Genomic DNA, 14,500 nt, shown 5'->3' with positions numbered 1-14,500 from the left:
GCTTTATCCGACGCGTCAGGGGGTCAAACAAGGTGTCTGCGCCGTTTTTGGCAGTCATGCTGAAGTGCGCCCGTTGGCTATAGACCCCCACGTCGCACTTTCGTAAGTCATATTTGAGTACACAGTTGAGCTCTAAACCAATCAACAAAAACAACACATTCGTCAGCTGTACTGGTATTGCAGCTCGAAAGGTGGGGGGGGGGGGGGGGATATTTTGCTCACGGATGCTCGTTCCCAGGGTGTACTCGGCGGAGCCAGGATCTAAGTGGCGTGCATTTTTGCGAAGATAAACGAAACGCGCTCTCTCTGGCTGCCGGGCCGTGTTTATAGAGGGTCTTCTTTCGAGGATTTGTTTTGCTGCGGGGGCATCGCAAAAGCGAAAGCCCCGCACCTTGCGCTGCGAATAAAGTCGTACCAAAGCGTCGGCTGTGCCATGGGCTTCGGACACGTCGTCGTTTGCTAACCTCAACGCTGGCCTGCCGAAATGTGGCGTAACCCTGTAGCATTCTTTTTCCACACAAGCCAGCTGTTTTTGCCTTATAAGGAGCTTCGTTGCTTGTTGTTTATTCTCCTCCCCATCGCAGGACTTTTCACTTTCCACCTCCGCGGGCAATTCCTCCGGACGCGACACTTGCGGGTGCGCCTTTGTCGCCAAGTTCCGCGAAAGGGCCTCCGGTTATCGGCGCTCCTCGGCGACTCCTTTAAAGGGTATTTGGGGAGTGTACGCTCGCGTTCGTTCAGGGAGGCGCAACCTGTCTTGTTTTGCCGGCGAAGATCTGTGCAGTGCACCGGAATGGAAGTTGCTTTCTCTTTCCCCAGTTGGAGGGAAACGCGGCCGCCCGGGTCTTTCCTTCTCTTTGCTTGTGACGTTCTGTGGGCGCAGTCAGTGCCGCTCACTTCCCTGCGTGGCTGCATCGGAGTGTTGGGCGCCTTTAGGTTCTAATGCTATCGTCGTTTCGCGCGGTCTGGCGTGTTAAAGCATCTTACGAGTGGTTCGACGCTGTGACCAATCTTTCTGTGCGGGGATGTCGTGCGGTCGTCGTCTGCTAGTGGATAGCTCCGTCAGTGGCATCGGCCTGTTGTGACGTACCTTGCTCCTGCTCGCCATCCGCTGTGCCACGCTAGCAGGTGTAAGGAAGTTGACCGCGACCTCAGGGCCCCTTTTGAAGGGGACATTTGCCCCGGAGCCTTAGTGTTCCGTGGGTGACAATGATAGCCTACCACTGCTACCAGTTCGTGCTAAACCGAGGCTCCGCACCGTTTAGGCTACAGTTCATGAAGCGGTCCGCGCCACGGCGACTTACGCGGAAAGTAGCTACAATTACCATTTTTTACGGCATTGTATACTTCCCCCTCCTTTTTTTACCCGACTGCATGAACACCAGCTGCAGTCGAATTTCCGTTGCCGCAAAGTGTGCCGAATAAGTACTCGCTCGGGCGTTCCCTGGCCTTCCACTGCTGAGCACATGCTGCTCATTCGTAGGCTGCACGTTTACAGATTGTAAACCGTACCGGCACTGGAATTGAGCCACGTCCGTTAGCTCCGTACGAATGACTGCGTGAGCTTGCCATACGCGGCGGCGGTCATGCTCGCGTCCGTCCGTTACGCTCAACTCGATAAGAATATCTTCCTGCACGATGGGATTCGAACCACCATCCTTCTGTGCAGCCGAGCGTGTTAACGACTACTATACCTCCTTTTTTTTTCATTGGACTACTCTACTTCCTGCCAACGCACATGTTATAGTTATCCTTGTCTAGGACGCTCGGGCTGGGCACTGTTATTTTTAATTCTTTTTATGGCCCACTCTACTATATGTCTAGGACGCTGGAGACTGTTTGCAGAAAGGCGTCGAATCAGACGGATGCCTCCCAAACGCCCTCCACTGTCTCCAGCATTTAAGATTCGCAAACAGTTGTGTACTTGATCAACATCTTAGCCACACATCAGCGACACATGCAGCAACCACACTTTCGGTCAATGAAGTGGCCCCCGGAATTTTGTTCTGTCGGCCAGAGGACTGTTGCTTGGCTGACGCGGATGGCGTGCGAGCTCTCGGCACCGCGGCATCCTGCCGACTACCGCACGATGCATCGCACACGGTATCGTCGGGCGGCGCGTTTCCGCGCAGGCGCGCCCGCCCTTATACGCGTGTCCTTCGCTAGTTCCCTTTTCACTCTCCGCTGCAGCCCATGATAGCACTCTTGGTTTCCGTTTCCCGTGACTGAGGCGTCTTGTCGCCGCCGTCCGCTTGTCATTCCCTGCATAGAGGCCGCGGCAGCGCTGCTGTCGATGCGCTCGTTTTCGTCGGACGCATCAGCTCTTCACTGTGCTACTTATCGGATATCTCATCGCTACGCGATACCCGATCCGGCGCCTTCAAGTCGTCGACGACGGCTTTGTGTCTGGTGAACTGGCGCTGCTAGCTCCCGGTTTCCCGTTATGGCCGTAGCGCGCCGCGTCAGAGACGTCCTCGACGTCGGGTGAACGCACTGGAACGGTAAGACCTGTTACACCGTTCTCTCCTGGCCGCCCGTACAAAGCCGTACCACGGCCTCGTCTTTTGGCCGGAAACATTACGCGGCGGCTTGGGTGGCGGACAGCCCCAGGTACGGTATAGCCAGTATTAACGCGGGTTTCTTTCGTACCACCTTACCCAAGATTATTTTCCCTTGTTGTTTTTAGTGTCCCTCCCTCACACACCCGACAGATCTCAACCAGAAACAACATTCTGTATATGGCCCTGGCTGGCGGTCTGCCTGTGTCAGCCATGTGTACGGTGCCTTCTAGTTCGCCAAAACTAACGCACAGGCATACATTATATGGACGTACCATTTTGAGGGCACACCGGGAACAGTCTGGTGACTGCTCCCTTTTTTTTTCTTCGATTGTTTAGCGTCCATCATGATGCATGCAGACGCCGGGATGACGTTTTCACTAAAACGAATCGGGGCCATATTCCAGTTTCCTGATTTCGTGCGTTGCCCATGCTGTGCCAGGCCTGGTCTTTAATTTCCGAAAAACCACAAAAGGAGAACAAGCACCAGATAAATAAAAAAAAACTGCTAAGGATGTTGTAGGGGGCCTCTAAGAAAAGTGCGGTGGCTCAGTGCTTATGGCGCTCAGTTGCTGACCCGAAAGACGCGGGCTCGATCCCGGCCGTGGCGGTCGAATTTCGACGGAGGCGAAATTCTACAGTCCCGTGTACTGTGCGATGTCAGTGCACGTTAAAGAACCCCAGGTGGTCGAAATTTCCGTAGCCCTTCACTACGGCGTCCCTCATACAGCCTGAGTTGCTTTGGGACGTTAAACCCCCATAAACCAAACCAAACCAAAAGTGTTAAGTAGTGTTCCTGTATATGCTCCCGTAGGAACATATACAGGAACACTAGTGTTAAGGTCATTGTGGGTGCATAGCTTTTAATGTCTCTTCAGGAGCTAATTTTGCCAAGATTTTTCTGTGGCTTATGTCATTTTTACCATTACGTTGCTCAAAACATCTCGATAACGTCTACACGTTCCTTGATGAAATTTAAAATGCACGCGCTTAGGGGCCCAAGCATTTGAAGCAGTTTATATGGGGATTAAGGTGACAGGTTTCGGTTAATCTGCATCCCTGTCGTGACTTACAGGACGTGGCAATTGTTGGGATAATTTTGTTCATAGTTGTGGTTTATTATTGTTGATCAGTGTGAATTTATACTTTACACTTGCCCCGAATAATCTGCCACATTTCTTCTTACTGATAAACAAAGCAGGCATGAAAAAGTAGGCACCTACCGAGTATCACAGTCCTTGTTCATTGCTGTTTTGCACAGATAATGTTGTTTTGCAATATATAACTTGTGTGTATTGGCAACAAAATTGGCATCAAACACTGCTACCAGCAGTTGAATGTATGTAATTTTATTTTTATCCACCATTGATTGGGCTGATTGGTGTCATCACCTGTCTTGTCCTGTCTTCAACCTCTTTTTTTTTTTTTTGAGGCATGGTAGTGGCTTCTGGAGTTTGTGTCTGGCATGCATGGGCTAGCTTGACTGTGTAGCCCTATTCGCATCTTAGAATCGGTGGCTTGTCTTTTTTTTTTTTAGGCATCCCATGCTCAAACCTCATAATTCTCAGCTTGAATTCTTTTCATGTGCTTGTGCAACTTGTTTGGAAATTATAGCTGCCATTTTTTTTATTTACTCGTAGTTTTAATTGGTGTGATGAAAAATGGCAGTGTGTAAACAAATTACTTTTCTGTCATAGCCCTAATCTGCTGTGCAACCCATTTTGCCCATGACATCAGATTCATCAAGACCTGTTGCCCATGGTAGATATTGGGAAATGGGAGGGAGACGTTGCAGTGGACAGTTACTGTTTAACTTACAAGTACTGCTTGCCATGGCAATTTTTTTTTTCCTGTGCTCTGCTGTGCAGATTGACTACCCGGACTGCGAGCTGCTTCGGCCGGGGCAGCGGCAGTCGTGCACCACAATGAACTTGGAGCGGCTGCTCGCCCTTGAGCCGGACGAGGTGGCTGTTGAAACAAGACACCCACACCACCACCTCCAGGTTGGTGACCCACTAGTACGATCATTGTAGCTGTGTCACATCCCTGCTTGTCACATCTGCAGAGGGTGCTCGTTTCTATTGCTCGGTGTCTGGAAGAAAAGTATGAGATTGTTGGAAACAAACAGTGTACTTCAGTTAAGATTTTATCGAAGTTATATGGAGTTAGGAAAAGCAACATGCAGTCACATGAAATTGGATGGATGAAACTGGTCATTCTGCAATTGTATGTGGGCTGGTATGTCTTAATGATAAGTACCGCTGATGCACTAAACGCACAAGGGAAGATAACAATAAGCAGTGTGGTGTCCATGTGCCTTTGCCTTCAGTTTTGTGTTTTGCAGTGTCGGTTTGCCAAAAAAACATATAGCTTGGGATTGGCTGGATGGTACTAAAATGCCATTCTGAAGATAAAAAAACTCTATTTTGAATCTGGCTGTCATGTTTAGACCCTCCAGTTCTACCTGGCACATTCAGCCTATATTGTACTGCCATGCTGCCTAGTGTGCTCCTGTAGCGTCTCATTTCTCTTTGGCGTTCCAGAACTGAAATTGAAAGCACTGGCACATGAGGTGCAGAAATCGATCATTAAAGAAAGTTACTTTGTGTTAGGGGAACCAGGATTGTCTTGTTTATATCCAAAGTAATAATGTTTTCCCTCATGTTGAAAAATATAAATATAAGTGCACCTGAGTTACCTTACTACTCATTTAACAACATGCAGGCCTTTACAGTAGGTAACCACAATAGGTAAAGTATGTAGAGTAGGTTTACATCTTGTAATATCAGTGTTCAGTGGACGAATATGGATTAGTTGTATCTTGAGCACTGCCTTTGCACATTTAAAGAAAAATGTTGCAGGGATGAGGAAGCATTCTCACTTTATTTCTTATCACATCCTGAAAAATTATGGGTATTTTTTTTTGTCTACTGTACATTTATTTGCTTGATGAGGTCATAAGAATGGTTCCATGGTTCTCGGCATCTTTAGTGACATACTGTGCTATGTGCTTTACTGTGCTTTATAAAATTTAATTGTTCTCTCCCTCTCCCCCACCCCCCACCCACCTAAAAAAAAAGACCAATCCTACTTATTATTGTGAGATCTGCATATATTGTAGTTTTTGTGTTCAGGAATTTGACAAAATATGGAAGCTCTCAGTGCCGCCTGTGTTCATGGTCTTTCTGTGCACTGATTACCGCCCTTACTTGTTTTCTGCACTTGGTAATAGTCTGGCTATACAGGTATTTCACAGCCTATTTTTGTTACTTGTCAAAGGAAAAATGTACTACTCCATTCATTCATGAGCAACCTCTATTGTTGTTCGAAACCAATTTTTCTAACTTTTTGCCAATTTTTTTTCCAAATGCAGCAGTTGCCCTTGGACTGCCAGCAAACAGCACTGCACAAAGAGGGGCTGCTCAAGTCTAACCGGAGTTCACGTAGCAGTGACACGTCATCGGCCTACTCGGGCTCAGACACGATGCAGTCAGTGCAGTCATCACTCGAGGACAATGAGGTCGACCTCTCTGGCCTTGTAGAAAGCACTGTAGACTCTGACGAAGAGGAGGACCTTGCCGAGTCTATTGACGTGAGTGAGCTGTCCTGGGTTTTTGATTGTGTGGCGTACAGAATTGGCAGCTGTCTGCATCTTCCACGTACTGTGGAAAGACTTCTCAGGCTATAACTAGCAAATTTTTTCAAAAACTAATAATCTTTTCTTACTGCCTTGAGTGGTCACACAGGACACTGTGTACTGTTATTTGATATGTGGGCAAGAAATTTCAGCCCAAGCAAGGTAGCTACATTTGCTTGGTTATCTTTAAGCTGTTTCTATATCAGCCTTGCTTCCAGCCATCTCAGCTAGCCTAAATAGGAGTATTTTGGCTTTGCCTTGAAAAGAGAGGGCATGAAGTAGTAGGGATTCCTTTAGCGTAGGTGAATGTGACAGAAGGAGGCGAGCTGAAGAATTGTTGTCAACACTACAGGTTATTCTGTTAGTTGTGACAATAATTTTTCTTTTTTTTTTTCCATATGCACAAACAAGCATTTAAAACATCATTGCTGCACTGCACCAAAAACTGTTGCACTTTCTGCGTGGAATTCTTAAAGTAGGCATGATTCATTTCATACACTGGGCTTTAACGTGCTCACATGGGCTTAATGATGCTTGTTGTCCAGCCATGAAATGTACAGGCCGCATTACAGAACAGGAGTTTAAAGGAACCTGGAAATTCCTTCTAGAATCCCAGGGTGTTTGTGGACTTTCTTTTGAGAACCACCAATATGCATCATTAGCCTCAGCTGCACATTTTGCCACTGTAGCTTCCATTACAAAATCTTTGCTTTAGGAGCAGAGGTGTGCACAATAAGGAAACCCGAAGGCCATTACCGCACCTAGCCTACTTTAATGGGGATAAAATTTCGTCAAAAAGGGCCTTTAAAGAGCCTGCTGTGCTGTCAGTAAGTTTAAGTGAGTAAGATGTGCTGTCAGTAAGTTTGCACTCCCCCCTTCCCACTTGTATTTGAAAGACCTAAAAAGTAATTATTCATTAGCATCAACCCAAGTGCAGCCATTCCCCAGGCCGGGACGAATTTTTCTTAAACTGCGAAGTTGTAGCCGTATGGTGTTGTTGCTAATGAGCAATTACTCGGTTATGACAAATTTACTCCACCTTGAGGGATTCTGTTAAACTCATTGGGCTAAACACCTGTGTTTAGGTGCACTAAAGAAGTGAAATCCATGAAATTGTCGTCTCAAACCTGTGGGTTTATGAACGAGTTGTTCATTGATATCAAAAATAGGAAAACATTCAAAGCCATACATGTTCTAATAAAATAAGGGCCTTGTATAGTCTTGCCTCATGCACATGCCACACACATTATGTGCGAGGTCAGTTGTGGATACAGGCATTAATTTCTGTGGTTTTTTGTAAACCTCAGCATTGCGTGTAGGTGTACACTTTTTTGGTTCTTTTAGACAATTCGAGCAATATATAGATAACAGCCAGGCCCCTAACACCCTCCCATGATCACAGCATTCTGGTTGAGACAGCTGTTGAAATTACTTCATGTGCCTGTATTCTGGGTTGCAAACCTATGTACTCAAATTTAAAGTATAATTTGATGTTGCCTTCGAGCACCTTTAATGCCATTGCTTCATGTAGGTACTTAGTTTCAGATGACATTTGTTATGATTGCATGAAAAAAAAATTAACACATTGCATTTTTATTGTTAGGAAGTCTTGTCTGGGGGACAAAAAGTGCACATATTTATTATGGCAGTCTTAGTTTCATATTAGTCTTAGTTTTGTCTTGCGGCAAGGAGGTTCAGATCATCTAGAGGTAATAAAAATATTAGCTTTTGCTAGGGTTGAGAAAAGGCCAGAGTTTTCCTTATTTTGCTCAAGGAGAAGTAAATATAAGTCAGTACTGATGTTCTCGTATCCTCCAGGTGTCTTGGTCTCTTGTGCTTGAACAGCATGCATTATTACCTTGTGCATATATAGAGGGAAAAGAAAAGCAGGGAGTGTAACCAGGCAATGCCTTGTTGGCTACCTTACATGTGGGGAAAGGTATAAAGGGAGTGAAAGAGAAAAAGAGGAAAGGTATGAAAACTATGTATATGTAGCAGCAGTATTTTTCATCATTGGCTGTGCGCACTGCGTACACTATAATGTAGTTTCTGTACCAGTGCATCCCTTCATTTAGTGCATTTTGAGTAATGGCAATGTTTTTCATGTGACTGATAAATCAACTCAGTGGGGACCAATTAATTTAGTGATAAGGCAGGATGAAGTGGTGATAAGCACACCAGATAAGGAAGGTTTCATTTGATGAATGATGGTTCTTTGCTTCTGTTTCTGCTCTTATTTGTACGCCCCTTTAATGGCTTCTGTTTGTGGACGGTGCTGGCTGCACAAAATGGCCTATTTTTCTGTTAAGGCCATGTGTTGTATCCCTAGAGTATGCTGCATGCTTTCTATAGGCAAGTGACTTTTTATTTTGTTTTCTTCTATTCTCGTCTTGTTCAGTCATGATTGTTGGTGCCGCCCACCTTTCTTTGTGCAGAGCCTAACAGTTAGGGATGCATATCATGAATGCCTTGAAAAGGATCCAAATGACAGGACAGATGATGACATTGAGACTCTGCTAGAGTTCATGCAACCTTTGCCGGTAAGTACATTGCATTTAGTTTTTTTTTTAATCTTTAACAGGTTTTGTTCCTGGTTGCTACTGCACTTTTTGCATCTTGTGAATTTTTTCCCCTTAAATATCTTGCTGTGCTGGCTGATCAGTGAGCATGTCATGCTGTTTAAAGTTGCTTGTTTTTATCAGTATGATATCATATGCATAATAGAGATCAGAAATAGTGAAATCAAACTTCTGGAACAATATGCCTCACAGAATGCTCTTCATAACCTTGTCCTTTGTGCCACCCATAACATGTTCCAGCCTTGGCCATTGAGCCAGCTTGCTGATCACACTCGGTTGAGAAAGCCTGTGTTTCCTTAAGTGGGCATGTGATCCATTCCTGATGTTTAATTGGATGTGTTCATTGGACGTTACTTTGTGCTGTGTCAGTTTTCAAGGTTGGAAAAGTGTGAGGGGAAGTTTTTTATCCACTATAAAGCATGCCAAGAAAGTTTTTGGCCTGTTGGGGGCTGAAAAACTACTTGTACATTTTTTTAGGCCCAGGGGAACACAGCAGACTTGAAAAACTTAGAATGTTTATGATATGGCTGGATCATATCTTAATTTGTTCTTTGAGATGACATATTTGAGTGCCTTTTAGCACATATCATTGTCTATATATATATATAAAGCTACAGTTGAAGATAAGCTGCAGTGGAAGCCTTTGACCTGGCGGAACCTTTCTCTTGATACACTGCATTGCCTTTTTTGTTTGTTCTTATACCAGGCGTTTGCCAACATGACACTGTCAGTGCGACGGGAGCTGTGTGCAGTCATGGTGTTTGCAGTGGTAGAGAAGGCTGGCACAGTGGTGATGAATGATGGAGAGGAGCTGGACTCCTGGTCGGTCATTGTCAATGGGCAGGTTGAAGTTGAAATGCCTGATGGAACCAGTCACACCCTTTCAATGGGTGACAGGTCAGTCTCTTGTTACCGTCTTTGGCCTATTGGCTTTCTCTTTTGTGGTTTGTGGCAGTGTACTTGTCTTTCTTTTTTCACTATGTCATGTGCTACTTCATACTTGAGGATTGAGTTGTAAGAGAGGTAGCTGTGAGTGAAGTATGTCTTGAATGAACATTAAGGATCCTCGGCAAACTCTGTGTTTGAAAATCCATTTGGAGTTGGCTTGCCAAGTCCTGTTGTGACCTTAGTGCTGGCTACTTCTAGCATCACTTCTTTTTGTGCAGGAGATTGTTCTAACTGCTCTTGTTATAGTGGCATGCGGTTTCAAACCTAGCCATATAAAGAAAAATACTGTTTATGTTGCATAGTGCATAGTGCATAGTGCATACTGTTTATGTTGCATACAAAACCACAATAATGGTAGTTGAGCAAGGGAGCGGAAGCGGTAGCTCGCTCATATCAAGTGTCTGGTTCATCCTGCATTACATTGTGGACTTCGGTTACCATTCCTCATTGATATGCGTTCTTCAGTTTGGCATGATACCCACATACCTTATTTCTGTACAACTGGAATTTCTACAGAATTGAGGCCATTTTTACAGTTTCGTTTTTAAATTACTGTTCTTTGGAACAGCACAGAATTTTATGGCTTCTGTTTAAATGGTTGTTTATGCATAATGGCAGTGATAACCATGGCAAAATTCTTGGTTTTTTGCATGGGAAAAGGTGTTTCACAGATCTCGCGCTGTTAAGTCTGTGTCACACTGCATAAAGACAACAGTGACATCAACCAAACATGTTTGCCAGTGAGCTGTCAACAAGTTGCCAAACCATTTCATTCCCCGTCATCTTGTCACACTGCACGAATGGCAGAGAAAGAAGACAGGTTGCCGCAGTGCTGCCTCAGTATGACAGCTTTCGGAAACCAGAACTAGAAATAAACAGCGTTCGTCAACACGATTTCGTGCCTGTTTGCCAGCTGGGTGAATTTGCTGGCGCGAACAAACGAACCAAAACACTCACTTTGCAGTGATTGACCGCTCTCATGCCTTTCCGAATTGCAAACATTGCTTGTAAAATGTTTCCTGCTGTTGTCTGCTGCAATCCAGCGTCTTGCAGGTGGGCAAATGACAGCGGGCAGGCTACTGTCGTCAATACCACTGGCTGGCTTGTGGCTGCCGTGCCTCGATCCTGCCCGCACCTACGCCGGAGCGGCCTGTCTGCCTGTAGCAACGGTTCTATCTTCTACGGTTTCTATGGCGCGCGGCTGGGCTACTTGCAGGGCCAAGAGTGACAGCCAGCAGTGACTCTGAGCGGGTGCCGGCAGATAAGCCTGCGAGGTGTTGTGTAAACATGCCGCTGTCGTTTTCACCCAAGAAAGTGAGCTATCGCGATGGCTGACACGAGGCAATTCTTGTGGGACATAATGGAGTAATACCAGCGGTGTGAGCTCAAGGATAGATCATTTGAAGCAATCACCACCAAGATGGGATCGGATTTCACATGTGAACACGTATTGCGATACATGTGTTACAGGTTCGGCAACAGTACGGCAATGTCATGTTGGCGAACGGAGTTTGCAGACTGTTTCCACAGTGCAACTTTGCCTTTACAATGTACTGCCATGGGTAAAATTGAGGTATATACCGCATGTTATTGTGTCACTCGCCACTTCTGTGGAATCATTAGAAACGTTCACTAAGGAGGAGAGATACGGATTGAAACAAACTGATGTTCATGGAAATGACTGAACAGTGCTAAAGGCCGAGTCACACTGTGGAAACAGTCTCTAAACTCCGTTGGCCAGCACGGCGTGTCCGTACTGTTGCCGAACCTGTCACACCACATCAACACGAACTTATTGTAAACACGTCCCTTTCGTCCAACACGTATCGGAAACTCCTGTGACTCCTGTGACAACTATTGGCGAACTCCTCATCACACTGGAAAAACAATTTGGGTGGCACTTCTCTGCCGCCTCTTTCCATACACAGCCGCGGAAGCCGGAGACACCTTGCGGCGCCGAGGGGCTTGTGCGTTTGGGGGTAAAGATGCAGGACGAATAACTGCGGTGTGCAACTACTGCTGCAGTAGTTGTGCTGATGTTTTGTGCCGTCGATTCTGGCTTGTACGCCGCATACATATGACAGAAAACACGCCTACCCATTACGCCGTCCCACTTCCAAAACGAGTGCGATACAAACTGAAATGCCTAAGTGAAACATACCCCATCAAAAATGCCTGCGTGAAACATACCCCATCAAAGAATTTCAAAAAGAAGCAACGCAACACTACTCATTTATTAATCTCGGTTTTCAAGACACCTGGACAAATAACTTGTGTTCACCTGTGAAATCCAATCCCATCTTTGTAGTGGGTTCTTCTAATGATCTATCCTTAAGCTCACGCAAATGGTACCTCCTGTGTTATGTCCCACAAGAATTGCCTTGCGTCAACCATTGCGATAGCTCATTTCTTGGGTAAAAACGACAGCAGCATGTTTGCACGAGCACCTCGCAGACTCATCTGGTGTCACCCGTGCAGAGTTCTTGCTGGCTGTCACTCTCAGCCTCGCGAGTAGCGCGACTGACGCCGTTGAAACCGCAGAAGAAGGAACAGTCGCTACAGGCAGAGAGGGGCCGCACCAGAGAAGAAAGAACCTTTTTCAAAGCCGCGTTCGTCAGGAGTATGCACACAAGAATGGGACGGGGACCAGACAGTGCTCCTCCACGGCGACTCCAGCGGAGACATGGGCAGGATCGAAGCACGGCACCCGCAAGCGGGCCGGCGGTGTCGACGACAGTAGCCTGCCCTGCCACGGCAGACAACAATGCGACGAAAGGAAACTTCTTGGTAGAAAATGGTGCTGTGATGAAATGTAACTGAAGCTTGAGTAGTGTACACCACTTTTGCTCCTGTCAGTATGAAGCGGGTAGCGCAGCTCTTACGCATCCGTTCCTGGTTTCCATATCGTGGTCGGCTCAACCGGTTGTCCAAGTAGCAGAGCGAAGCGCCGCGGGGAGATCCTGGGGGGTGGCTAGCAACGCAACTTACCACTTGCCAGCTGTGAAGAGATGCGCTCAAATTTCACATTACCGGCTATCATAGTCATCTGTCAATTTTTTTTCTTGTCCAAAACGCAGGCTGTGATAAGGGCTGTTGACTGAGGTGTAGAAATTGATTTCGCTTTTAAGCTAAGGTCTTATATGAGCTATGCCTTACACTGTACTGTATGATGCTTGTTGTCCTTCTAGCTTTGGCATCACGCCGACAATGGAGAAGATGCATCATGTGGGCACCATGCGAACGCGGGTGGATGACTGCCAGTTTGTATGCATCGCCCAGGGAGATTACTGCCGCATTCTCCATCGCAGTGAGGAGAACACGCGCAAGCTCGAGGAAGATGGCCGTGTTGTTTTGGTTACTGAGCATCGAACTGTTGATGCAGGCAGTCGTGAAGGGCACATTGTTATCAGGGTATGTCTCTTCTGTCATGCCAAATAGCTGCTGCTTCGTTGCAAGTTTTCTCTCTTGTGGGGTAGTTGTATTCTCGGATGCTTCTAAAGCATTAAACATATTAATGAAATGAAAAGAGAAGATTCTTGGATTCTTTTTAAAATCATTGTCTTGAATCCTCTCCGATTGGTTACTGTTCAGAGCAGAAATATTCTAAACAGAAAAAGTTAAGGTTACGTTATATGTATCATGTCTCAAGGCTGTACCAGTAGTTAGGTGCTATTGCAAAGTGCTTTTATGCAGTGAAACCTCTGAATAGAGTTCAATGCTTTTTAGTTCTAGGCTTGAAATGAAGAAAAAAAAAACAGGCAAATCAGATGGTAGGACCATGTTTCTTTGTTTTTTTTTTCTTCTGCTCCTTTGCACAGGGCATGTTTGCTGTCATTAGTGTGTGGTGCCTGCAAAGTGTAAATAATTGCGCATGACGTATCGTGCAGGGGACGCCAGATAGACTTTTGGCACAGTTGTTTGAAGAGAATGCACTTGATCCAGGCTACATAGAAGACTTTCTTCTCACATATCGCACGTTCATTCCAAGCTCACTAGTGGTCTGCAACAAGCTTCTTTCTTGGTTCAATGACCCTCAGCTTAGGGACAAGGTGAGTGGCACATTTTTCATCATGACTTCAAATTTTACCCTAATTCTGTAGGCTGCATAGCCTGTTGTCACTAAAAGATGGCCTTGATTAAAATGGGCTGTGAAGTATTTCTTGGTATGCTGGACGGCTGCATGCAGTTGTCAAGCTTGAAACTTGCTACGAAAGTTGAACTCTAGCCTGCATACTGTGCTGTGCTGTCTTAATATTTAGTCCATGAATATGCAAAAAGAGTAAGCAGACATTGCGAACTATGCCACATGTGGTAACAAGGTAAACCAGACCAAATAGTATAGTTTAAAGCGACAACATTTAACAAAATCTTGGACAAACATTGTATTTTGATTTCTGTGCTCTTCAAATACGACTGCATACAGCCATTTGGGTAGGCTTGAGTCTTCTTATGTAGCTTGTTTGGTAATTGTATATACAGTCGACGACCGATTTTTCGGACCCTCTAGGGACCGTGAAAACGACCGGAAAATCAGGCAGTCCGGAAAATCAAATTGCACCGAAAAAATCATGAACTTATTGCTATTATGCTGAAGGAAGAGGTCAGTTGTGTTGCACACATTCTAAAGCTTCTTATGACCAAATTTTGCCGCGTAACACGTGCATAGACGACTGGCGGCGACCGCTTTCACAAGCACAGCCTGGCTGTGCTGCCTTCGGCATGTCGCCGATGAACGCACGCGTTGGGACAAAGTCTCAACAGGAAATCGAACACGCCAC

The 14,500-nt window shown here is 45.8% G+C and overlaps 1 protein-coding gene across 6 annotated transcripts in view; it reads left to right on the top strand.

Annotated features, from left to right (window-relative positions):
• The first annotated feature begins 2,199 nt into the window (after window positions 1-2,199).
• Window positions 2,200-14,500, top strand: part of PDZ-GEF (PDZ domain-containing guanine nucleotide exchange factor) — an 89,815-nt gene continuing 77,514 nt past the window's right edge. For 3 of the 6 annotated variants that reach the window (XM_077650307.1, XM_077650309.1, XM_077650305.1), the window contains exons 1-7: window positions 2,200-2,501; window positions 4,427-4,561; window positions 5,932-6,150; window positions 8,631-8,735; window positions 9,481-9,671; window positions 12,911-13,133; window positions 13,610-13,771. In XM_077650307.1, the coding sequence (XP_077506433.1) occupies window positions 4,484-4,561; window positions 5,932-6,150; window positions 8,631-8,735; window positions 9,481-9,671; window positions 12,911-13,133; window positions 13,610-13,771 (978 nt within the window). In that variant the 5' untranslated portion in view covers window positions 2,200-2,501; window positions 4,427-4,483. The remainder of the gene's footprint in view (window positions 2,502-4,426; window positions 4,562-5,931; window positions 6,151-8,630; window positions 8,736-9,480; window positions 9,672-12,910; window positions 13,134-13,609; window positions 13,772-14,500) is intronic. The other 3 variants (XM_077650311.1, XM_077650306.1, XM_077650310.1) reach the window with 3 other exon arrangements.

The sequence above is a fragment of the Amblyomma americanum genome, chromosome 1, assembly GCF_052857255.1.
Source record: "Amblyomma americanum isolate KBUSLIRL-KWMA chromosome 1, ASM5285725v1, whole genome shotgun sequence".
NCBI lineage: Eukaryota > Metazoa > Arthropoda > Arachnida > Ixodida > Ixodidae > Amblyomma > Amblyomma americanum.
This window is presented reverse-complemented; position numbering and strand designations above follow the sequence as displayed.